Source organism: Oreochromis niloticus, linkage group LG15 (genome assembly GCF_001858045.2).
Source record: "Oreochromis niloticus isolate F11D_XX linkage group LG15, O_niloticus_UMD_NMBU, whole genome shotgun sequence".
In the NCBI taxonomy this organism is placed as follows: domain Eukaryota; kingdom Metazoa; phylum Chordata; class Actinopteri; order Cichliformes; family Cichlidae; genus Oreochromis; species Oreochromis niloticus.
The window spans coordinates 3,750,516-3,777,694 of record NC_031980.2 but is presented as its reverse complement, the minus strand read 5'-3'; the positions used below and the strand labels follow the sequence as shown (position 1 = coordinate 3,777,694).

The 27,179-nt window shown below is 42.4% G+C and overlaps 1 protein-coding gene across 6 annotated transcripts in view; it reads left to right on the top strand.

Moving 5' to 3' along the window:
- klhl29 (kelch like family member 29) overlaps positions 1-27,179 on the top strand; it is a 246,719-nt gene that overhangs the window by 211,621 nt on the left and 7,919 nt on the right. For all 6 annotated transcript variants that reach the window (XM_003440803.5, XM_025898585.1, XM_005449765.4 and 3 more), the window contains one exon: positions 16,623-16,816. In XM_003440803.5, coding sequence (XP_003440851.1) covers positions 16,623-16,816 — 194 coding nt within the window. The remainder of the gene's footprint in view (positions 1-16,622; positions 16,817-27,179) is intronic.

Sequence of the window (27,179 nt, the reverse complement as noted above, 5' to 3'; positions counted from 1 at the left end):
GGAATTTGATAAAATTCAACTTCGGTTGATAAATACAGGTCACAATAAGTGCTTCTTGGAGCCTTTGTGAAGCTCCTTTTTGACACGAGTATTTTGGCTTTTCCACTTCTTGTGTTTTGAAAGTGAACGTCGTGAGCAAGGTGTGGATATGAATCAGCTGCAACCTTCAGTGCTGAAAAATGACACCAACGTGGAGTGTCGTATATCTGTTTGTAGTGGCTCGTTCCAAAAGTGAGTCAGTTCCAACCATGTTGATAAAGCCAACTTTACTGCATTAAAAAGCATGTTTGCACCACGAGTCGTGTGATAAATGTAGCTTTTCCATCATAACAACTCTACAGTGGGTAAATTTCATTTATAACCCAACCATCTGGACAGTAGAGTAGGGACATGACCCCTTTGATTGACGGGTGTTGGAGCCAGTCAGTGTCTTCTAGGCCTCATCGCTGCTAATTGGAGTCATTTGACTGGACAAGTCATCCGTGTTTGTGCTGCTGGTGGCCTTTGGAGCAGTTTTAATGGAATTAACTGACTAATAATGTGGCTGAAGTTTGCACTTTAGTTTTGGTGACTGGTGTTTTATTAGTAATCTATTAGTCTGTTGATCAGCACTGTAGTTAGCAGTATGTGTTTGTGCATTGCACCCATACAAGCCATGGATGCTTGCTCGTCAAACCTTCTAGCATCCAGTCAAAAGCTTCCAAAGGTATATTTAAAAAAGTAGTGGGTGACAGCCACTCTCTCTTTTTCTGGTTATGGTCAGGACACTGCCGGCTCAAACTATAGCGATTTGTTGATCACAGCCTCAATTTACAGTTAGGCCCTGAAGTTTTAACTGTGACTTTTTTTCAGTTTTTTCCTCTGTTCACCAGCACAGAAATCAATATGCGATTGAAGTGCAGACTTCCGGCTTTAAGGGGTTTAAAAATAAGAACTGCTTTAACTGTTGAGTAATTACAGCCGTTTTTATACATAGTGTCCCATTTTTAGAGGCTCGGGTGACACCAGGTGAGCGACTTTACATTGAAGAACATCCCATTTCTTTGCCTTGAGGAACTCTTGGGTTGCTTTTTCAGTATGTTTTGGACCCACATCTACTTGCGCTGTGAAGTACTGTCCAGTCAGTGTTGCATTTGGCTGAATTTGAATGTGAACGTGCACATTTCACAATTTATCCTGCTGCTTCTGTCAGCAGTCATGCTATCAGTAAACACTAGTGGCCTGATTCAACTGGTAGCCATACTCCAGCACGTTTGACAGATAACATGGTATGCCTCAGATCATGAGCTGTTTCTTCCCCATTAGAGGTGGCGATACAGCCTCAAAATTATGTCACAGTATTTCAAGTAAATTTGCAATGATGATAGTTCTGACGATCGGAAAAAAACATTTTATCTGTGATTGCAGCTTGCAGGCAGCAGCATTTATTTATTAGTGCAAACAAAATGAATGACATTTCTCTTCTTCTTCTTTTCCACTGAGCGACTGTCATTGATGACTGAAAGAGTGAATCTGTTGCCATGAGCAGCCGTTAGGATTATAGTCTAATATCAGCAGTATAGGTCAAATGTAAGCACAAATGTAGTCGAGATGGTGTTTCCCTGGAGATTTTAAGTAAAAGAACAACAAAGCTGCTCAAAACTTTAACAATAACTAAAGTAACCTTGTAACTCTACACAAGCCTGCATAGATTTGTCACATAATAAAAATGAAGCAGAAAAACATTTTCTACCTGAGATGGTGAAAGTTGGGTCGAGCTTTTTAACCAGTTGCTTAAAGCTGTTTTTCCACCAATGTCACTGCATCAGTGATTTCCACCCACTGTTTACTCTTCCTGTCATATGGAGTGCAGCTAGTGAGGGCTCCAGACGCGTCTTTGGGTTATTTGTTTACTTTTGGGTCACAGATCAGCAGCTGCTAGTTTCTCCTGCTCGTGTGCCTTCATAGCCTTAAAGTGGTGAAACAAGTTCGTTGTTTCCACCTGTAGCAGGAACAGTTTTCTTGCATATTTTTGCAAAACCTTGTGTTTTGTTCGAGGTTATTTAAGTAGCTCCCTTTATTTTCCTCGTGACGCACAGCTGCTGTCAGCAGCCTCGTCTCATTGTAGTTGTGTGCACTAGGCAGCCTAAACGCGTGATGTCGCTACATCGATTATCTAATATGACACATTCGTATCATGTGAAAATGTATCATTTATATACAGACACTATGATATGGCACACTGCTATTCTCCATACTCTAATTTCTGTCAAAGTTAATCTGAATTCCTAATGTGATACTTTTGTTAAACCTCTTGAATCAAAGCTGAAAGTCGCGCTTTCAATCACATTATGATTGATTTTAATAAAAAAATCCTCTGTGTTGGTGCACAGAGGAAAAAGTGCAAACACAAAAACCCTGTCATTGTCACAAAACTAACAAAACATTTAATGATAATCTAAACCAAATGAGTATAGGCTCCTGTGATAAAAATGATCTGACCACCTGCTGTGAAATCTGGATTTTCATTGGCTTCCCTTATTAGACCAGAGCCACATCCATCTTTTACGTACAGTCTTTCATTCCCTAGCTTTTAGTATTTAGTCTAATTTTTTTAACAATTACATGGCCAATCATTTCCCCCCTCATAATACACGGCATATTCACTGTCTTCCTCTAAACCAATTCAACATTGTTAGCTGATTGTAATAAAAGAGACTAGCAGGAGCACTACAGGTGTCCCTCAAACCACCAGTGCTTCTGGATGAGAACAATAATAAAAAAGAAAATAGAATTATGGGCAAAGCATGGCATAAAAATCCAGGTCTTAGCACTCAAGGTTGTTTTCAACATGTAATAAAAGGCCATTATTTCAGTGGGTTAGAGACAAAAAAATGTACCAACACACATCAGATTGTGCCTTTTTCAGAGTGTAGAGGCATAAAGATACCAGCAATGGCAATCATAATTTCACTCACCACGGGTGCACAATTCAAGTGCATGCATCATTTTCTTTCTAGCCTCTAGGGGCAGTGATGAGTATGCAGCGTTTCTCTATTTAAGCTAAGAGCATCTCACTGAGAGCACACATACTAAGGCTATAAACACTTTTCTTACTAAGGATGGTGTTGACAGGAGAGGATAAAACCCACAGTACTCTCCTATAGACATATAAATACAACACACTGCAGTCATAAAAATATCAACATATGCCGTAGTAATCTCAGTTTGGAGAAATACCCCTTTGTAAGTCAGTGTTAGTCAGTGAAAATGGACGGACAGGATGAGTCACAATCTTCACCTGTATGGTAAATGGATGGGTTCTTATGTAGCACTTTTCTGCTGGAGCACTTAAAGAGCGTCACGCAGTATTTCTCATTCACACAAGCATTTTTTTTCTGTTTTCTATCACAGTGCTTTCTATGAAGCATTGACACACTCCAGTGAAAACACAGCCATCCCATATTATTATAGCACCTGTATTTTATCAAATACTAAACAGTAGATGAAAAAAAAAGAGGCACAGACCTGCACACAAATAATAGCTGTAGGCTTTGGATATAAAAAGTAAAGAACACTCAATACGCTTTGGTGGGTTTTTTCCTGTTTTTTTATGTCACTAGTCCACTAAAATTTACCCTTTTTTAAACTTTCAAGTCTCTTAAATTCAGTAATAATAGTAATTAATCAGGGACCAAACCTTATGCTTTGGCTGCGGCGACTTTTTCCCCAGCAATTTGGATGTTAATTTTAATACTAGCGCCACTACTCGCCACCCTGCACCAGCACAGCGCTGCCCTACTTGGCTGCTATCAACACGGGGGCTTACGTCGGTAATGAAGTGGGGTGTCAGTCTTCCATCTTCCATCGAGTTTTGAAGAGTGCGGAGCAGTAATTGGTGTACGACCTACAGCACCGGCAGCACTCATGTCCCCCGTCCTACGTGACATTCCCATCCAATTAAATCTGCGTCTGCACACACATACAGACACTGAAAAAGTGCACACCCTCTCTATTATCGTCGCTCCCTAACTTCTCTTCCTGGTGGCCTTTCAAGGTGCCTTTTTCCATTTACAGGAGTGTTGTGCGGCGTATCTGTAGGTTATCTACATACACAATGCGTATGTGTGTACGCGTATCTTGCCAAGTTGCGCGTCGAGGCATTGAGGAAACAGACTTGTTCCAAATGAGTTCATTTTCAGGGATTATGGTTAAATCTGTGTGGCCTGTGGATGGATTGCTCTGTCTCACAAGGATTAGCTGAAGGTGACACTGAGGTGGTAGGTCTGCGTCCATCTGTGTTTGTATGTACTCCCATAGTCTGCTCTGTGTGTGTGTGTGTGTGTGTGTGTGTGTGTGTGTGTGATTGTGTGAGTGAGTGCAGTTATGCATGGTGTGTACAAGTATGTCTGTGTTATTAGCCTAAAATGTTCTGTAATCCATCAGAGTTAATGAGTTGTGTGTGTGTGTGTGTGTGTGTGTGTCTGTGCTCTCCTACAGTGATGGCAGTGAAGTGTGTGTTGTGTACGTGGTGTCTTTTGAATGACCTTGACTTCAGTCTGTCAAATGAGCACACTTCCAGGCCGTCCATACGGGAGCAAGACTCCATCAGATCCCCAGATGTCGTAATACACAATCTGTCAGATGTGTGTACGATGAGTAAATAACAAGCAAAACACTGCTGCCCTTGAAGTAAACGAGGAAGATCTGGGAGTCCATGAATGAGCTAGCGTGCCAGAGGTTAAATCAGTGGTTCTTAACCTGAGGGTCAAGAGCCAGTTGGGTTTAAGACAGGTCACACGGATGACTAAAGGGATCACATAGGGACACAAATTTCCATAATTATTTCTCTCTCATGCTTAAATTGTGGCCTTTTTTTTATAGCTGTCCTCAAGTAGCCACAACAGGAACTGCAGTTTTAGGTGCTTCCACATGTTTTTCTGGAGGTTGCTGCTTATTACGAATCAAAAATGTCCAGTTAGCTCTAAACAGTAAGCTGTCATTTCTACGCTATATTTTAATATCTATACTGATTTTCCTAAATGTGGTCACTGGCATTTACCAGAAATAAAAGGTAATAAAGATTATAACTAACAATGAACCTAATGAAAACTAAAACAGTTTCAAACATAAAAAGCTAAACTGCAACAAGCAGTCCCACTCTGGAAGCTAATCTAAGCTAAACTGAATTTAAAAGTTAAAACAAAATAAAAAGCAAACTCATAAGAAAATACAAAACTAAAATAACACTGGTAGCACTGGTATAATAGGATCATCCAGTCGTCAGCCTGCGATCTGTAACCTAGCATAATCGCGCTTTTAGTCATAGCCGCTAGCTGCTACCCTAATAATGACTTCATGTAGCTATCAGGTAATTGCTAACAGTTAAACAGCTAAAGTTAACGTGTGTCCTGCCAGGTAATACTTATGAATAGTGTTTAATACTTTGATGTTATTCTTGAAATTCCTCATAAAGTCCTGTTCTTTGTTGTGAAAATCAACTATTTCAGCTGTTAGCGCTGCAGCGGCGCTGTGTGAAGATGTTTATCATCTGGAGGAGCCAAAGACAGCACTGTGGCAAACGAGTATCTAATCCGATATTCATTTTTATTACTGAACAGTATCAGTTCTTTTTTGACAACCCTACACTGAGGCTGATTTTTCCTCAGAGTAACTCCCAGCTGCCGCTAACTGTTAAGTGCAGTCAGGCTAAACTACCATTAGCTTCGCAATCAGGGACTCATTCAGAAAATAATGAAGAAAATGGTCCTCAAAATTATGCTTTATAATGTAACCTCAAAAGATGTTAGATTAGATTTTGCAAAAATTACACATTACAAAACTTAATGCAGTTCATGTTAGACTGAATGACAAAAGCATTAGCGTAATTGCAGGATATTTCTCACACATTATGAACTACATGAATACCAACATGAAATGTAAACCATACATTATTGGATTGAAACATGAATGAATTTTTAAAAAATATAATTAAATAGATTGGATATAAACACATTGCCACTTGAAATTTTTTGGCATTTAGTTTGTGATGCTTCAGGATTTTCCTCTCTACGGGTTTTAGGTGAGTTTATTTGCACTTATAGATGTTTCCTATATTATGTTTTATTATGTTACATTAATTAAGTTTTTACAGGTTTACCCTTTAAGGATGCAACATAAAACCACTGTAGCTTGCTGCTAAGAACTTAGGAAGTACACAAAGCCTAATCCACAAGTAATGATGGAAGTTTTTGATGGTGTTGTGTTAAGTATTCATTACTAACCTGCCTTAACAGAGGACCATTTGTGTTTTTTGTCTGTTTGAAGCTTTGGGCGGGTCTTCCTATAGAGTTCTTATAACCAGACATTTACATTTGTGTGAGGTGCTGAGCTCTCTAAGGTAGGACTCGGCGGATTTCACCATCAGACATTGATTAGCAACCTGGGGAGAGAGCACACAGATACAAACAGCTGTCACATGCAGAGAAAATCAACACGGGAAATAGAGGTGCATACAAACGAGTTCAAATTAGTTGTCACAATGCTGCTGTTTTTGTTTTCATGTCTGACAATTTGTGTAGAGTAGTGTTTCTGTGAACTAGAGCTAGCAAAAGATGGTGTTTGTCTGTGTTATTCTTGGCACATTGAAGGCTGCGTGTGTATTTTAAGAAAAAGAAAACTGAATAATTGTATTAATGTTAAATTAGTCTTATGCATCTATTTAGTATTTCTCAACGATTACTGTCGACTGCATCTTTATCTAAAAGTCATTTGTCCCTTATTAGCTACATAATGCATCAGTAATGTATTTTATTTTCAGGATTACGTGTCTTCGTGCTTCAGGAGGCAATTCCAGTGCAGCTACAGTCGAGTACAGGACCTTAAAATACCCACAGCGAACATGTGGCCAAGACAGCCTCCTTGGGTTAATTGATGCTATATTTCTACATGTGTCCTGGTGCAAGGAAAATGTAAGCAAAGAGTGCAAGTCAGACAAGAAGACTGTGATTTGGAGACATGGATGTTTGAGTGCTGGTGGCCAACAGAAAGCAGGGTGATACTGGAGGTGTGGGCGCAGGCCTTACAGTTTCTGTGATGTGCTCTGACACACAGATGGCAGCTGACACAACACAGATAGACTCTCATTCTGTGCTCTCACACCCACTCTCACTCCTCTTCTCCAAAATGGATGTTTTCTCTCTGTTGACGGTTCCATGCCTCAGTCGTCTGACTTGATAGGCAGACACACAGACAGACAGATTAATCTGAAAAATATTACTACCTTTCCCTACTTGATTCCTCTCCTCTTTTTTTAAACCCTTTTCCATTGAATTTACTTCCTATATCCATTTAAATTTGGATGAGGCTGTAGCACATATGCAAAGAAGCTGGAAGTCACAGCTGAATGATCTCAAATGAACATCCACAGTCACGAACAGCAGCTTCCTCTGTTAACAACAGCCCACATGCACACCTGGTCTTTACCTGGACTCTTAAGGGTAATTTATGTTGTGCTCTTGAGATTTTCACCACCTGGCTGCTAATAAACAGTCTTGGCAAATGTGAAAAATGTTAATGAAAAAATGATGCCTATATCTCTGTGTAAATTATTCTGAAAGCCCTTCAGGCTGGAGCTGATTCACATAGCAGCCCTGTATTCTTCGAGCCAAATCACTAGCTCTTGGTTCATAACTTCTGACAGGAAACAGAGGGCTATGAGAGACTGACACTCTCTCACACACCTGTTCTTCTTCTTCTCTTCTTGTACCCGTTCCAGTGGCAATATAGGAATCAAACAGCTGCTTCATATGTCGCTGCATGCAAATATATCTTTGTTGATTTGAGTGAAAAGCTAAAGTCGGCATGCTTTAAGGCTCGAGTTTTTGCAGGTGAACCTCCCACCTGCTAAACGGGGTATAGGTAAAAGGAGTGCTGTATGTGCAACAACTTGTATGGATGTGGGTCAGGTAGCTGAACATAGAGCACTTTCTGAAGTTTTATCCAGTGAATTAATAGAAAACGGCTAAAACATCCACCATACTAGTGATGTTTCTGTCACTGCTATAAAAATTAAGATACAGTCATCGTAAAAAGAAAGTACACATTACAAAAAAAGTGATCCACCATATTTTTCGGACCATAAAGCGCACCGGATTATAAGGCGCATTAAGCAAAACCAGATAAAAAGTCAGATAAGTCAAACTTTACTCAAGTCATTCTTCTTGTTTCCTCCACTTCCGTACCATTGATTCATTAATGCTGAATTCTCTCGCCGCTGCTCTGTTCCCATGTTGTTGCAGTATGTTAATGACTAACCTCATATCGTGGATGGATTATCTCAGTTGTTCTCCTGACTGAAGTTTGGTCCGTTTACAGCATCCTGCCATGCGATTGCATTTGTCTCTAACCATCAGGAACCCTCACGTTAACTTTTATCAGTGGAAAAAAAGTTAGCGTTCATCCTCCAGCTTCTCTGTGTTTATGTTATGCTAACATAGCTGTGTCGCTAGCGATCACGTAGCACATCATTATATACCAGCTGGCCCAACTTCAGTAACCCTACAAACGTCACTGCTGTTTAGTTTTCTGTCTTCATTTATGTTGGCAGTGATAGCAGAGCTGTACGTCTTAATTTGTTTCAGAACATGCTATATTATGTTTAGGTAGAAATTTAGCGAGCTAACTTCCTGCTAACTTCTAACTAAATGTAATAAATTCTGTTTTCATGGATGCCTGGATGTTAAAATTAATTGTTACACCTGGTAAAGCAGCAACGCTGATCATTTTATTAAAGATGAAAGAATTTCGACAGTTTTTAACTCTCAGTGATGCTGCAGTGTTCGTTTGACTTTGGGACCTGAAGGGGCGGAGTTTAGGACCCAGATTACTCCGTGAGGCTCCTGACTGGTAGCCGTAATCCTCCAACAATCCATCAAGCGGTGCGGCTTCGTAGCTTACCAAAGTCCTACTAAAACATTTTCTAGATTTCGAGCGCCGTGTACCACATAAAATCGGTTCGAGGTCAGTAAGCAAAACCAGAATTCATACATGAGGTGCACTGTCGATTTTTGTGAAAATTAAAGGATTTGAACTGCGTCTTATAGTGCGGAAAATACGGTAGTCTGTGCCTGGCCTTAAAGTTAGGTAAATACAACCTGAGATAGCAACATAAAAAAACAAAACAAAGCTGAAATGCAGAAATGGTTCGAGATTTGTGGCCATTGTGTTTAATTATTTTGTAAGTAATCTTTCTAACTATAGAATGATGGACTTCAGAGATTATGGAAATGGTCTTGTAGCCCTTCCCAGACTGATAGGAACCAACAGATACCTCGCTAAGATCATTGCTGATGTCTTTTTTCCTTGGCATTGTGTTACTCACACCTGAATGCTCTGCAAACTGCCAAAATTGCTGCTTTTAGAAAAATGCTCACACTTGTCAATTATCAATTAATCAAATGCATGTGATAAATATGATGTAAGCGTTGCGCCTAGCTGCTAGTCACCGTTTTACTTCTTATTGAAGGAGTAAGGGTGTATTAAATTTTTCATGCAGTGCTTATGCAGTGGTTTTGGTTTGGTTTAATCCTGACACAGTACAACATGCCATGTGTAAATGTCCCGTCTCCCTCCTCTCACCCCCAGTCAGTCTCTGCATCCCTGAGCCTGGTTCTCCCAGAGGTTTCTTCCTGTTAAAAGGAAGTTTTTCCTTCCCCCTGTCGCCAAGTGCTTGATCGTAGCGGGTCGTCTGATTGCTGGGGTTTCTTCTGTATTATTGTAGGATCCTTACTGTACAGTATAACGTATATTTGAAACTAAGTTAGCAATAGAAAAAAATTTCATTTGATTCCTGTGAAGGTATGAGGGCTCAAAAAGGTGACAAATTTAAACCCTCTGCTATGTAACTTTGAAACTATCCGTAGTATGAAGGTAACATTTTTCATGATAAATATGATATTGGACAAAAAATCAGCTGTTTCTGAGGTTTTCTGATTGTTCTGCAGAATGAACTAGTAGGTGAGTTATGTTTACCACCCTGTTTCTTCATTTTAGCATGCTGCTTATTCAAAACTCTTGGCTGCGGTGAATCCTATATGTTGTGTTATATTGGACAAATGTAAAAAAAAAAATCATTTTGTTGAAGTGCAGTTCTGAGAGATTATCAGCATGAATAAATGCGTCCCCCAGACAATGCTTGCAGAGACATTTAACTGAAAACAAACTGCCAAATCCCTTCAAACCCCGAAGAGCGTGACACGCTGATTTGATCGCAAACTGACAGTTTTTCTTTTGCAAACAAGCTGGATTTACTCACATGGCTAACACAGGTTTTTGAAATCCACATTAGAGTCCACATTTGGTGGTGTGTGTGTGTGTGTGTGTGGGGGCAGTGGGAAGAGACTACGATAGACTGTGTTCATGAGAGTGAGATAGCTGGAGTTGTTGCAGGGATTAATGTGAGTTTGTAACTTAAGGGCACGAGTTGCTGCTTGATATAATCTAGAGCATCGGCTCCTCTCTGCAGGCGATGAATGCTTTTTTTTCCTCTTTTTTTTTTTTTTTTGCATTCCAGTGAGCTCGCTCAGTTTTTTTAAGGTTACGCTGCTGTGAACCTGTATGGTTTAAGCATACTTAACAGCTTGAGTAAATGCAGGATTTGTTATCATGCCTTTCCTGTTTGTGCACTGTATTCCACCACTAGCTGTTTGCATCTCAAGGCTTTTAATAGCAAGTGTGGAGGATACTGTAGCCATTGTTAAGTAGTCCATGTTTGTATGCCATTCCAGAGTAGTTGTAACTGCAGCACGATGCACTCCTCTGCCTCTTAATGGATCTTTTTGTCAGTGCTGAGGTGTATAGAGCCCAAGTGGTTTTGTTATCCTAGCAAGGTTTTTTTCTCCCTTTCCTCCCGACTCACTTTTCTCACTCTATAAACGCTGTAGTTTGTATCTCGGGGGAAATGATGCATGTCAGTATCTCAATGACTGGCAGCCCATCCATTAAGGTTTATCGCATGTGTGTGAAAAATAGAGACAAGTATGGAGAAAAGCATGGTTCATCATCCCCACTACCCTCCAGTTAACTACATTAGTGAATTGGATCCAGTGTCTTGGGCGCCTTCTTGATGATTAGATTGCATGACTTGCGTGTTTTGGAGACAGCTAGTCTATGGACATGTGGTCAGAAATGGAGGCTGTGTGGTCAGCATTAAAAGGCAGGAACCGGTCGACAGCTTCCAAATTAACCAGAGGCGGTACAAACGAGACCAACTGTGTCAGTCGTCAAATGAACTGCAACAGCCAAGCAGCGACCTCAGATGATGAAAAATTAGGCCAACAGGGGAAGTGTTAAAAGGTGCAGTTCCTCAAATAGCCACTGGGCATCGACTCCAAATGGGAATCAGTCCCCACAGACTCCCATATTAATCTGCCAATCTTTAAAGCAAAATTAGACATCTTTAGAGCCTGGTGCTACAAAAAATCTGTCCTTCCTATTACCGATTTTCTCTTTAATGACAAATTAATGAGGGGAAAACTTGTTTTATAAGCTTCCTCTTTTTCTTTCAGCTGCTCCTTTAGCAGTTGCCACAGTGGATTTAGCAGTTGCCACAGTGGATCATCTTCCTGCATCGCTCCCCATCCCCAGCATCCGCATGTCTTCCTTCATTACATCCATGAATCTTCTTTGTGATCTTCTTGTTTTCCTCCTGCCTGGCAGCTCCATCTTCAACATCCTTTGTCTAATATGTCCACTCTCCCTCCTCTGCACATGTCCACACAGTCTCAGTCTTGCAGGGTTACTTTGTCTCCAACCCTGAGCTGTCCCAAACCCAACTAAAATCTGAGCATCTTCACCACCTCCAGCTCCACCTGGTGTCTTTTTGATAGTGCTACAACCTACCTGTTTAAAATCTACAAAAGCTTGAAGTTAAGCTTAATTAAGTGCATGGCTGCTCTAAGCGATCAGTGGTCATTGACACAGTCCCCTCGCTGCCAGCTAGGATTCGCCCTCAGCTACTAAGAGTCACTGAAGTGAAACCGTGTTTCTGGTGTCTTTTTGAACCATTTTTAATGCATTTTCTGATAAATATGGTAACTTGCTGTGGAGGTAGTTGTTCCAACAATCCATCTAAGATATCAGTCCTCTACTTTTAGTCAGTGTAGCATCTCATTTGCATGTTATTTAGCTCTAATAAGCAGGTATCCGTCTATGGATACAACTTTGCACTTCACTCTCTTCTCACCACCAACTGTTCAGGGCAGATGGCCCCGCCCCTCCCTGAGCCTGGATCTGCCGGAGGTTTCTTCCTGTAAAAAGGGAGTTTTTCCTTCCCACTGTCGCCAAGTTCCTGCTCATAGGGGGTCGTCTGATTGTTGGGGTTTTCTCTCTATTAATGGCGCTACATGATGCTCCAAAACGGCCTCTAAAAAGCTCTACGATGCATAGTCCAGAAGCAGTGTCTCATTATGCTGTGGCTACGTCCATATTTTAAATTGCCTCTGATACATTTTATGGCATGAATTCCTGTGTCACATTAGATCACACTTACCGATTGATGTTATTCTTAGATGCTATAGCACATTGATGTTGTTCCATAATCAGAGGAAAACAAGATGGCGAGCACACGCACACACATAACAGACACACATACATATTCACAAGGCTTTAGATGTGTAATGCCACCGAGCAAATCCGATGGCAAGGCTGCATTTGATTCATTTTTATGGTCTGTGAGTCAGATGTTTGTTTCCTAGTTATTGTTAAAAAGTGAGGGCCTGAGGGGCAATATCTTCTTATGTACCGCATTTTCTCAGCAGCCTGTAATGACATCAGTCTTAGCTGGTGAAGCCCACGTCCACCACACGTTCCAGCTTTTTGAAGATGACGGAAAATGGGTTTAATCTTTCGGCATTCTCTTGAAATGCCAAATCAGTCTTATAGAAGAAATAAAAAATAAATAAAGATTTGATTCTATTTTAAAAAGGATAAAACTAACAAACAGTCTGACAAGTATTGTCTGTGTATAACATCTCTTCATATTGTGCATTCCTTTGTACCATACAGCTCAACAGTGCAGAGCAGCGCTTTTGCTCAGAATAGTTTGATATCATTGATGAACATGTGCATGTAGTTTCCAGTAGTTTTTAGTGAACATCGTCAACGGCATCCTGATGCCTTAAATACCATCAAGGGCACCTAATATGTATTCATCTGCCACCCCAAAAAAAATGGTTTTCAGTAAATGTTCTATTTGCCTAAAAAGTGAAGTACCAAGCTGTGTTAGAAAATTACTTTGTTAGATTTACTTTGTCTGTAAGAACGACTAGGATTGGCGCTGGGTGCCACAGATTGTTAGGGAAATTGGAAAACGCTGGAGACGGATGGAATTGTCCAATAGGGAATAAAAATAACTCCAGCCTTTTGGTTTTGTAGGTGTTGAAAAATGCAGTGTAGCCAGTTGCACGCTGATAAGTCATTCGGATTATTCGCCCCCTCCCCCATTTTATTCATTACCAGTTAATTAATTAAGGTCGGATCGCTACGTAGAGCCCGCAGACAGGTGGAGAAATGGCACGTCCATCTGCCAATCGTCGTGAGCAAACGCGGCAGCTGCGGCTGCATATTTTGCACGGCATCCGTCCCGATTCACTTGTTGTTATCGAACATAATGGTTCTCATGCAGTCTGGTCATGTGGGAACACAATCACACTTTGCGGGGATGCCTCACACCTGGGTGACACGAAATTATAACGCTGATTTGTTGACGCATTAGTCGCGGTGCGCGCCGTGAGCATCAGCCTGTCATTTTTATCCGCGTTACGCATTCGAAAGCCGAGCCTCGTCGAAAGCCTGGCCTCTCTCTTTCATTCACAACCTGGTCCTGCCCTTCCTATCAGTCTTTCGTTCTGTCTCTAACCCGACATAAAGGAACACAATCCCGCGTTGTTTGTTTCGTTGTAACCCCGCAGCTGCATTTTCAAGATGATTGTCCCTGCGTGATGAAACAGTCGCTGTCAAGAGCTACAGACGATTACATGGCTTCACGCGGTGATCAGTCTTTGTGTATAAACACTTTTTTTTAAAAGAAAGCAATCGATGTAGCGCAGAATGCCGATGATTAAACTCATACGTTGTCTTTAGTGACGATGAAAATAGCTTCTGTCTGACTGAGGGAAGAGGAAACAGAAGGACAGAGATAGTCTTTGTTTTTGTAATCAACAGAGTGTCCCCCCCCCCCCCACCCCCCCCACCCCCCACCCCCCACTCTGTCTCCCTCCTTGCTTTGGCTCCTCTGCCTTGGAGATATAATCGAACCATATACACCCACTCTGGAGTCTTTTTAGTGTCAGTCCTCATGTCACGGTTCACATTAAATGCTTGATGGTGAATCACACACGTAATGAATTCAATCAGATTTGCAACCTGCGAAACAGCCCGAGACGCCGGCTTTCTTCTGACCTGCACGTGTTCCCTTTTATTACAACTCCTGACCCTTTCTGATTGGATGATAGCTGTGCTGTGTTTACATTAATGGGATTTGAAGCCCATTTCCCTAATCTGCTTCTTATTGAAAGATACTGGGTCTCACGTGATGAGCACATTGTTATCTGAAGAAGTCAGAATGGCAGTGGTTATTCAGCATTATAGCTATTTCTGTGTCTTGTGTCTAAAGCTTTGAATTTGGCGAAATGCAGCCTGTATTTCTAATCGTCTGAATTTGTGAAGAGCAAGAATTGGAATCAGATAAAGTGCTGCAGGAAAAATTATCTCTTCTTTCAAAATATGTAAAAATATAATTGCATAACTGTTTTATTCCAAGCCCTAGCAATGTTTTTCCCTTTACAATAATACCCAGGGTTATTATCTGGCTCTTTAGCAGCCACTGTGTTCACTAGCTGGTCGCCAACTGTGTCTGCTATATGAATGAACCGCGGGCCACGAAACATTTATTATGTGCAGAATCATGGAAACCGGCTGTTTGCAGCAGTGCCGTGTGACTTTTGTCTGTCCCGTAATCAGCATCACTCAGCAGCATCTGACCCTTAAATTTGTGAACCTCCCCCGATGTGGTCCGAGGGGTAATTACATCTGCCAGGGAACGAGACCACGTGCTAGTCCTTCTATCTCAGCGGGGTTCGGTTACTCAACCTGATTCGGGCAAGAGTGTGAGTGTGAGTGTCCGTGTTTGAAAAGTGCTAATTGGCACTCTTGAGTGTTTCAAGTCCACCTTTCCTAGAGCAGCTTCTGTGTCACCACTTTGTCAGACTGACACTCGATTTTAAACCCACCCCATCCCCTCGGCAGCTGTTGCCAAGGTCATTATCAGACCCCGAGAATATTCCCAAAGGCTAATTCACCCATATCCTCTGGCACTTTATCTAACAGCCTTCTCACAGGAAGGTGGATGCACTGAGTGCTTCCAGGTGTCATTTAAATTCAGCCTGACTTCAAATGCTGCACAGACTGCGGTGGCAAAGCATCCGTACGCTAAAACAAACACCTGTATGTTGTATGAATAGGAGAAGACACCTGTGCCGTAATGAAGGTCGTTGACCTCAGTGAGAAAACGGGAGTTAAAAATGACTTTTAAGTGTGGGACTCCACTTTTTTTTCTTTTTTAATATTCACTCAAGCGCTTCAAGTGTAAGATTTTGTTGTCTAGGGAATTCTGCCCCCACTTTTCAGACAAAGGTGTTTTTCTTTACAACAAAGACGCAACCTTGATTAAGGAGGCTCGCTTTAGTCTGAATGGGTGCGTGTTTTAATCACAAATCCTGGATCCGTTTGCGCCTCTTTAATGAGGCCCGCTCCAGCTGGAAGGCTGTCGGCGCGGCTGCTTTGATCAGTGGCCCATGGACACGGGATTACACTGCTAACACACTGCGCTAATGGAGCCGCAAGTCAAAACACACACGCAAACACACACCCGCGTGGCGCATGCACGCACACACATGCCCAAACAGGAATGCAAATGTGGGAAATATACATATAAAACGCACACACTCAACCTCTGACAAGGGCACAATCCAATAAGCCAGCGTCTTGTTCTCATGCAGCCCTTTGTGTCAGGCCCTTTCATCTGGCTGTGTCTGTTTGGGTCGGCTGAGTTTTAGGCTCCGCGTTGACGTCTCTGCCAAAGAGGGCTCAGCGAGTAAGGTCCAAAGCTCAGTGCTGACACACAGCCCAACTCTAGAGACTAATGGCTTGTAGCTCCCAACATATGTTGTTTTGTGTAATTGCTTTAATTGCTGTCATTGTACGTAATGGTTGGTCTTTTTCATCTTCCCTGGTGGTGTAGGCATTCTGCTAATTATATCTGTCAGCCCTGCAGCCAAATTGAGCGTTTCACTGTGAATTCAGAGCAGTGGGAACTTTTAAAATCAGAGCGTTTCTGTAAACTATTGGTGTGCGCGTGCGTTTGCGTGTGTGGGTGTAAATGAGTGACTGACTGCTGGGTGTTACAGGGGTTTTCATAAGTAATTCTCCTCATCCTGGAGCTGTTTAATAGAAGCGGGGTCGCGAACTTTGCTCATCAAACCTTGACCCACATGTACTCCTGCTTCTTTTATCTGTTTTATTAACTAGAAAAAAGGTGAAATGACGGTAAATTTATAAGCCTAAGAAAACGTCTTTGTTTCCAGGTACGACACCATCACCAACCAGTGGGAGACGGTTTCTCCTCTCCCCAAGCCGGTCCATTCTGCCGCAGCCACCGTGTGCGGAGGGAAGATCTACGTGTTCGGAGGTGTGAATGAGGCCGGGCGCTCGGCGGGTGTGCTCCAGTCCTACGTACCGCAAAGCAACACCTGGAGTTTCATCGAATCGCCCATGATAGGTAAGACAGGTGAAAACACACAGCGTGTTTGTCACAGATTCACACATGCAGCGACACAAAGTGAAGGAATGTTATGTCCTCGGGGGACTTGTCGCCATTGTTGCATCACCTTTTGTCTCATGACAGACCTGTTTCTCTCAGATATTCCCAAATGTAGGGTCCTTCTTCCTCGTTGTGCTGTCAAATAAATTTAGTTGAAAGCGAATTAGCCCCTGAAAACTTCCAAGCTTTTCTTTCAAGGCATCATATCAGAGCATCAGTATTTAGGACTGCTTTTTATTTGCGGTGTAAAATCTAAAGTGGAAATGGCACAAAATGCAAAAGTATTAGTTTAACCATTTATATGCATCCATTCGTTTACTCTTTGACATCTTACTATCACATTAGAGAGCAACAAGATATCTTTGGGCCTCAATTATGGCTGCCTGGTTGCCTAGCAACAGTGTTCACACAACTCTACCCAGATGAACCCCTTCACTTCTATGTCATGCGCTTGACTTACCCTGTCGAAATCATAAACTCCTTATTTATCAGTGCAGTCTTGTTACACAGCACATTACTATGAGACCTTATATTTTCTTAGTGTGCATAAAACCAGACTCAATCAGTTTTATAAGTTAAATTTGCAGCTCTGTTGCCTCGTAGCAACAAGAGAAGGTCCTGGGTTTGCATGGGTTCTTTCCACAGTCCAAAGTCTGTGAACGTTAACTGGTACTTCAGAATTAGCCTTTGGTGGGAATGTGAGTGTTAATGGTTGTGTCTGTTGCACTGGGATGGACTGGCAACCCTGGACAGGTTGCCTGCACAGGTGGCCAGCTATTACAGGTTGCCCTATAATAGCTGGGTAGGTTCCAGATTAATGGATGGATGGATGGGTGGATGTCTTGTCTCCCTCCCCTCAAACCCAACCGACCAATAGGTGGTCGTCTGATCGTTGGGGTTTTCTGTCTATTATTGTAGGGTCTCCGTCTTACAATATAAAGTGCCTTGAGGTGACTGTTGTTGTAATTTGGTGCTGGATATATAAAACTTAATTGACTTGAATCGAACTGAATTGAATGGATGGACGGATGGTAGTATACTGGTATATGCCAATACTATAGTGGTCTGTTTGTGCCGTTGAGCTTGAAGGTGTTCGAACGTGCTGTCTAGGAAATTCGACTAGCACAATGTAATCTATATCTGTTGCTATTTAGACAGCAAAAATTTCTGGCACAACTTCACCTACTTCCAAGGTGCTTGGAGAGAATGTTTCCATGTTATGAGCTCCTCTTGTTTTTTAATCTAACTGCTGCACTGACTTCTTTTTTAATTAAATGCTTTCCTTTGTAATCATTTTATGTTTTTTTGTATATTTTTAATATTCCTCTTATGTATTTCATGCATGTATTATTTTAAGACAGGTGGGGATTATGTCTCCTCCCCCCCGTCTTCATCATTAATGATCTAGTCCAGTATTTACTTGGGCGTGACTTAACCAATTAACCAATACCGACCTGTTATACGTCAGCTGGTTTATCAATGAAGATGTGATTGGTTAATTTGAATGTTTTTTCTGTTTCCTGTCTTTTACTTAAGCACACTTCTACTATGTGTTGCTATGGCCCTGATGAAGGCCACAAGCAGTCAATAAAGTTGTTCTTCTTCCCTTTAAGTGTTGCTGGAGTTCCTTCATTGTGTCTATTTGGACAGCAAATGATAGGCGATTTTCAATTATTTATCACAGTCAGTTGTTTTATTGTTGGAAAGCAATTGCATGTAATTGACTTGACCCCATTCAGACTGACAGTGGCATTGTTGGTTTACTTGACAACCTCATTTTATATTCACATTGAAAAATTACTGAAGTGAGAGAACTTCATGTTATTATTGCAATAATATCACCATATTTTGATTGAAGTGTTTTGATAAGACTGTATCATGGGGTGTCAGCTCTATGTACACAGTCACCCACCAAAACTGGAGCAACTACTGCTCGGATGGTCTGTTAATATAATAAACCACACAACAACCATGTTATTCCTCAGTTTGTATTATAAAAGCTCTAAGTGTCACAAAACCAGTCCAAAGGTCTAGTTCACTGATTTGACTAAAGTAGGATGACGCCTAGCAGATAGCTACCAGCCGAGTTGGCACTCCTCTTTAACTCACAGTGCCTTTGGCCCTAATAATGCAACACAATTGCCAAAACTATTTTTCTCTACTAAGCTGTAATTGTGTTTGTTTGTGTTGTAAAGTAGGGCATTTTAATGAGGGAGTTTGTGGCGACTAACTTGCTCTAGGAGTCGGGCCCGAGTGGCAATTAGAACTACAGTTTTATCATTTCCATGTTGGTTTAATTTTTCAGAGCCAGAGGTTACTTCTTGATGCTTTCTTTTTATCTGTATGGCCATGTAAACATAAAACCAACTCCTTGGATTAGATATTTCGTAGTTTTTTCCCAATTAGGGAAACCTTCAGTGTTTATCCTTTCAGTGAAAATGCTGAACCATACCTGAAAATTCAGCTATCACAGTCTGCCTGTTTTTACTTTTTCTCTTTATCGTTATCATCCTCCTCCTCGGGATTTTCCATTATTCTCCCTCTTCCCACATTATTGCGCTGTCATTATAATGAGAAGACCATCGCTAAAATGATAGGTGGTTCTGACGATAGTTTCTGACGTGTTATTGGCCAAACTGTGATCTGAATAACATCAGAATAACACCTGGATCCACATTCCAGTCTGATCCACTGGGGAGCTGTGAAGGACGAAAAGCCAGAAGAAAGCTGCCGTGACTCAAAGGTAGAAGGAAAAACACAAAAGCGTACCAAGCCTACAACTTTGTTATTCAGAGCACTGGCAGATGTCTTCCCAGTGCAAAGATCTTATCCACAGGCAGTTTCTTCACAAATAAGCATCCTTGAAAGGTGCAGTGCAGGCGAGATTGCTATTGATTTGAACATATTCTGCAAATCTTTGTTTCACATTCTGGCCTGGACAACACTGTTGCACACAAGTCAGCTTTAAGCCTAACCTACAAACTTCTTTGTGCTCTATAAATAATTTGATATTTTGTGAGAAAGAGTTAAAAAAAAAGGTTGATATGTGGGATTTGACTGAATTGTGTTCCCTATTTGCAAGCTAAGAGCAGTTCTGAGGAAACCAGCGTTGCCTTCAATAAGATTCTCATCCAAGCCAAGAAACAGCTCCGGACATAATTGCAAGAAATATTGCAAATCGTTTAATCCACACAAAAAATAGAAGATATAACTTGTTAATTAGTAAGATTTAGAAGTGCTGAGGGGCAGAGTTTGTTACCTTCTGGCAGAGGCAGGAGAGCTGTTTCCAGTCTGTGAGCTAATCCAAGCTAAAAGAACTGCAGAGTGTAGCCTTATTGTATCCATACTGACATGAGAGCAGTGCCGGTCTTCTCATCTTACTCTTACAATGTGCATACATGCCAGTATATTTAAAAGTTCCTTTATGGTTGGATTTAATTAGCAATCTGCTACAGTCATCTCCAGCCCCACATTTGTGTTTTGGATCTTCACTAGGATGGCTTTGCATGATTTCATCTCATTTCATCCATTGATGCAGTCCCCCTGTTCATGGACTTCAGAGTTTTAGCTCCTGTCTCTTTAAGGCCAGACGCCCTAAAAGCTCACTTTTGTTTGAAGTAACAATGATTAAATATTATCGTTTCTTGTATGGCTTTGTCTTTTGTTCGATCTTCTTTATGTTGAGTCAGTCGAGCTTTGTGGGCATCTGCTTATGCAGAGCGATCTTACACTTCAGTCAGTTTGAGGCCTGGACTTTGACTGAGTCATTGCAACGCTTTAATACTTTTCTTTTTCAGCCATTCTGTTGGAGATCTGCTGCTATGCTTCAGCCAACATGTCAGACACATGGCTTTACATTTAATTCTTGGATACTTTGGTCTACAGAGGAGTTCATGGTGCCCAGGTCCTGTATCTGCAAAACAGGTCTAAATCATCACCCCTCCTCCCCCATGCTTGACAGTTAGTATGAGGTGTTTGTGCTGATATGCCGGGCCGGGTGCTGTGCATTACGGCCGTACATCTCCACCTTGGTCTCATCTGTCCAAAGGACATTGTTCCATGTGGTTTGTCGAGAGGCAGCTTTGCAGACCTAAACCGTCCTGCCATGTTCTGTTAGAGAGACGAGGCTTTCTCCTGGACCCCGTTCCAAAAAAAGCCGTGCTTGTTCAGCCTTTTACTAACTGTACTGTCATGAACTTTAACATTTAACATGCTAACTGAGGCCTGCAGAGTCTGAGATGTAGTTCTCGTGTTTTTCTCTGAGCATTGCACGCTCATTGTGTTAACACTCACCTGAGTGCTCCAGACCAGTAGTCTACCAAAACTTCTGCTTTTGTAGAAGTGCTCACACTTGCCGATGATCAGATAATACACACCTGGCTGCTAGCAAGTAATCCAGCTTCATACCAGTCTCTTTTGAACAAATCGTCCTCTGCGGTGTTGGCTTTTGGCTTTTGTTGGTTCAATAGAACAAACTGTATGCATTGTTCTCCTGTGTTTTCTTCTCTAGGAAAGATTTGACTTTATTTCACAACTGAAAAAAAACATCTACCTTACTTGTAGAGCACTGAAAAAACTTTCAGAATCCAATGAAAGTGTTATTATCAAGAGCAAAAGCTACAGCTGTGCAGGCATCGACTGTGTAAGGAAAGATGATATCAGCCAGGCCACAGAATTGGAAACCTAGCAGACTAGCAGAGCCGTCTGAAGCCTGAGCTTATGGGTCGCAGGGATTAATTGTACATCCACTGACCTCATTAATTGAAACTTTTTACCATGTTTAATATGAGAATCCACTTTTGTAATATTATATATATATATATATAGCAAAAAAGGGAAAAGCATGAAAGAGCCACTTCAACAAATTATAGCACATCCTGGGAGCTTAATGGCTAAGGTGCATGCCTCAAAACCGCAACGTCCACAGTTCAGCAGAAACACAGAGTCAGAGAAGTATTTGAAAGTTACACCAGCACAGAGACACTTTGTTGAGCGCTGTCGCCCAGAAACTTGCTCTCAGTTACTGGAGCCGTCTCAGCGCTTTACTACTGTGAGGGAAATGATGATTATGTAACACGGGTGTTTGGGACGAGCGCTATGTGGTATTAAAGGGCTTGCAGAGCAGCTGGCAGAGGAGAAACACACACATATATACGCAAACACAGAAACACATAGACCCAGACACGCACACACACACAACGCCTGCTTACCTCACATAAACCGTGCGTCCCTGGGGGCCACAGGTACACAGTGCACGAATTATATAACAAGCCGGGAGGTTACACATGCGTGCGTGTATGCATTGTGTGTGTGTGTGTGTGTGTGTGTGTGTGTGTGTGTGTGTGCGCGTGGCAGACACAGACAGACAGATCGTCATCTGTCAAGCCGTAGATGAGCTGGCGTCTGACAGCCAACGAGGCAGGAGATAATGGACGGGTTTAGTGCTTCCAGTGAAATTGGGCCGGCGATGATTTTAGCGAGCCGGTGAGGGCGGGGAGCGCTCCTTGAACAACCCTCTGCTTCCCTCCGTTGCTCTCCGTCTCTAATCTCTCTGTTCATCTCTCTTTCTCACCCCCACACCCCCCGACTCTCTCTCGTGGTCTCTCCGCACTGTCTTATCAACTGACACAAATATTTTTTACAATTTTTTTTTTGCAGCTGTGTGTGTGTGTGTTTTCCCCCTGCGTGCACCATCTCCCGCATGGGCTGCAAATGGGTTTCACAAACACTTATCAGGATGGACTTCCTATCTCTCGCAGAGTGAAAAATAATATTACTCATGCCAAAAATAGTCCCTTCAACAAGTCTATTGAGATACGCGGGGTCTCTGCAGCTTCGTTCATCCAGAGCTTCCTTTGTCTTCAGCGTGTCTCTCTCTGCTGAGCAGTATATGGTCTGAAGATCATAACAGAGCACCTTCACATGTAGTAAGCTATTTATGAAGTCTCATTACTTCATTCTCCAAAGGTCAGCTCACCCAAATTACCGAAATGCCATGGTTTTCTGCTTCCATCTCAGAGAAGAAAAAAAATCAGCGTGTAACATGTTTTTAAAAAGGTCAATCAAAGACCCCTTTAATATATCCGTTCTCCTGGAGCTGAAACATGGCATAGGCAGGGAGAGCTTTGGCAGTCACTCCTGCCTCAGCTTCACAAGTCTTTCCTTTTGTTTCTAATATCAGTGTTTCAAATATGAGCGATAACCCCCCGCTTAGAGTCGTGTCATTAAAGGAACAGTTTTTATATATTTATGTCATGTAGCCTTTTTTTTTAATCACTGCTCAACAGAAATTAAGGGAACCCTTAAATCACACGAGTGAAGAAATATTCAAGTTGAAAATCTCTACAGATACGTGTAAAAATGACACAACAGTCAAATGAGACAGCAGATGGTATCCTGGGGATTCTCCTCCCAGATCTGGATTGGAGCAGAACGTAGCTCCTGGACAGTCTGTGGTGATATTTGGATGCACCCCATACATAATATCCCAGAGGTTCCAATTGGATTCATGTCCTCGGGACGTGAGGGCCTGTGAGTGGCATCGATGCCTCTGTCGGCCACAGGAGGAAACCAGGGCCCAGCACAAAGCACAAGGTCTAACCCCGACAGCAGTCAGGGTACTGCTGGCTAACATATGGAAGTCTGTGTCTCCTCAGACCATCACTGACCCACTGCCAAACCAGTCATGTTGGATGATGGCATCGTAATGTTCACCACGGGATCTCCAGACCTTTTCACGTCTGTCACGTGCTCAGTGTGAACCTCCTCTCATCTGTGAAGAGAACAGGCAGCTATGGTGGACGTGCCAATTCTGGTGTTCTCTGGCAAATCCAGTCAAACAGCACGGTGCTATGCCGCGAGCACAGAGCCATTAAACAGTATTGGATCTTTATACCCTCATGAGAAACATGCACGACTAGCCTGCTGGAGGTCATGTTGTAGGGCTCTGGCAGTGCTCTTACTGCTCCTCCTCACACAAAGCGGCAGATATTGGTCCGGCTCTCCTCGTGTCACAGCCCACTTCCTGTTTCCTATCTCCTCCACACTCTTGAGACAGTGCTGGTAGACGTAGTAAACCTTCCTGTGACAGCATGTGTTGATGTGTCATCCTGGAAGAGCTGGACTACCTGTGTAACCCGGGTGGCCTTCAGATTCTGTCTCATGCAATCAGTAGTGACAAGGATACAAGCAAAAAGCAAAACTGAGAAAAATCAATGAGGGGAAAAAAAAAAGTAGAGATCAGCAGTTTGTGAGCACCACCTGCAAAACCATCCCCTTTCAGGTGGTTGTCTCTGCAGTGCACCTCACTTTCATTTGAACCAAATCAGGTGCAATGGACTCACATTGATTTGTGTTCCCTTCATTTTTTTTTCTTTTTGTGTTCCTGCCTTGTTGCTACTGTCACAGACTGCTGACAGCAATGAACCTGAAACCGATGACCGATGGCTCGACATTAGCTAATTACAGATCACCATTCCTTGACAATGTCCTTCAACACGCAAACGGCAGAAATATCGACCCATCCAGATCTAAAGCTGATAAATCAGTGTGAACTTTCGAACACTTTTCACCTGGCAGCAGTGAACGGGGAGGGAACCGTCACAGGACGGATATAAAGCTTCACTGACGCGGGGATCTGGGAAAGGCATCACTGACTCGTTGTTTTTTATGATTTTCTGTTTTAGTTGAGAGGTCATCTAAATATTTGTGGCTAGAAACAGATGGAAAGTTGACAGTCCTTGTGCTGCAGGATTATCCAGAATGTTAGAGGGGTGTTTTACCCTCCATGGGGTCTGCAGGCCGGTCACATGACTACAAACTATGAATTGTGTTCTTACTAAATGTAGCAGATGTCTGTCGACCCAACAGTTTGTCCAAACAAATCTTGGCCATAACTCTTTGATAGATTTCCATTGAAAATCTGCACAAAGCTGCAGAGCTGACAGGCGAGTTAACCTCTGCTGCTCTCGAGCTTGCTGTTAGCATGCTAACACAGTAAATTAAGTATGACTGTGTATGTATGGTGTTCAGCATAGCATGTTTAGAGTGTATACGAACGCTGATGCTGGCAAATATCGCCGTGCGCATATATTCTCATAAAACCCTATTAGCGTTGCTGTCGTTCCTGATGACAGAACTGATATATGAGGCTTTTTGGGGGCTTTTTCTTCTTAACATTGTGGTTTTTGTTAACTAATCTGTGCTGCAAAAAAACAAACTGTTCACAGCATGTTCTTTGAGGGAAAGAAACGAGGCAGTAATCGTAGAAATATGAAGCATAAATGAGGATATTTTTCCACAAAAACCCCCAAAACTAAATTCATGTTAGAGGCCAAAATTCTAAAATCCCACGAATTCTTAGAAGCTTTAACAAAAAATTAAGTTTACAAGAACTTTACGTGCAGTTTCGTACTGAAGAGCATTAATGTGGCACGCCAGGACTTGATCGACAACAAATGACCAACCAAAGTCAACTGTACACAAGCTGTCAATGCAAAAAATGAAGGATGTCGTCTCACAGATACATTTGTCGTACCTTTAAATTCTTAAAATTACAACCAGCGAAGCTCCCGATGATTACGGCCTTTTTGAGGAGCTTTTTGAACTTTTGAACTTGCTGTTCTCTTTGCTGTTAAAGCGTGGGGAGTCACCAAGCTAAGATCAAAAGAGCCTCTGTGAGGATTTTAAGGAAAATGCTGGAGAATGCCTGTGGGTCTCACTTATGGAACGTTAAAAAGATCTACAAATCATTTGAAATGGATCGTTCCACTGTGAGAAGAATCATCAGCAAGCTGCTCCAACCTGAGTTAACCCGCGACGTCCCCCAGCTGACAGACAGGTCCCCGTCGACCGGTAGACTCCAAAAACCCGGGAACAGGAGCGCCGCTCCGAGCCCAGGTCTCTCTGTCGGGATACCGACTGCCGGGATGATCGTTTCCCCCGAATGACGTAACGGCAGACCCGCTGCGGCCCTCGAGAGCGCCATTTACGGAGGTGGAGGAAGAGGAAGGGAAAGTGACAGAGCGAGAGCAGGTGGAGAAGGTGGAGTGTTTCCATAGCGACCTAATTGGACATGCACCCATCATGCTGAATTAAAGTACATCATCCTCTTTCAGCTATTTCGGCCCATCATTTCAAAGGCAGCTCTTATTCTCCTCACACTGCATAAAAGGACATTGTGTGTGAAGAGGGAGGCAAAAAAAAGGGAGAAGTTTTCGCTGCTCCAATTACCTTGTTGTGATCCTATCTAAGCTACTGGCAGAGAGAACTGACGCTTCTTTGTCCTTCTTCCTCCCGCTCTCTGGTGTGATACAGCGAGCTGGAGTGGATCACCTCATCCTGCGTCGTTTGGAGGAGAATGTCTTGTTTATCCCTTGTTTGCGTTTCCTCCTGCCGCCTGCGATCGGCCGCACATTTCAGCGTCGATGTAATGCCGCTGCGGCTTTGTGATGGAGGCTGCTGTTTGGCTGTCTTTTTATCAGAGACTGCGGTCTTGTCTAGATCTGTACAGCAAACAGTATTGGTCTGATTGAGTGAATTGTTCTTTACTCTATTTGTGTGGGTTATTGTTGCCGTATGCTGGTTTTACGGCGTCGGATATCTGCTGCCGGTGTTGATGCAGGAACGAGATAGGGAAGAACAAGGTGTTTGTTGAGACAGCAGCTACACAGTTCATCATACCCGTGTGCGTGCGTTTTCTTTTGTTTGATGTCCTTGACCTCAGCCCGGGGGGAACCCAGGCTTGGTGACTAAGCTGTTTTATCAAGGTGTGGGAGAGTGTGTCAGCCCATGTTGCCCCGCAGGCACAGCTATACTTCTATCACCGCTGCAGAGTTAAAACCTTGTTTTGCTGCCTCTTTTTATTCATTTTTTATGTAGAACGTGGTCAGCTGTGGATTCCTGGCTGAGCTCTCTAACCTTCGAGATGCGAAAGCAGACAAAATCTATTGCAATATTTCAAGAATAGCAAAGTCCATCTCAGAATTGAAAAGTTTTCAGCTGACACAGACAGACTGCGCTCCCTTTACTGTATCTCAATGTTGTTTCAGCAAAAAATGACTCGTTTCTGCAACGAAGGCCAAGGGATGAGAACAAAACCAAAGCGGTGGAAGAGAAGTCGAACCCCAGCAGCAGTCCTCTGAGGCTTGCCAAACGAGAACTATGAGATTTACCTGCCTGGTACTCCTCCAAGCACTCAAGCTCGGTGCTTACTGTTAGTCCGCTAGAGAGAGGCAGGAAGTGATGGCAAGAGTTTCAATGGGGGAAAAAAGAGAGAAAGGTTTTTCCTTTGAGAGCATCCTGTTATTATTCTGCCTCAGGC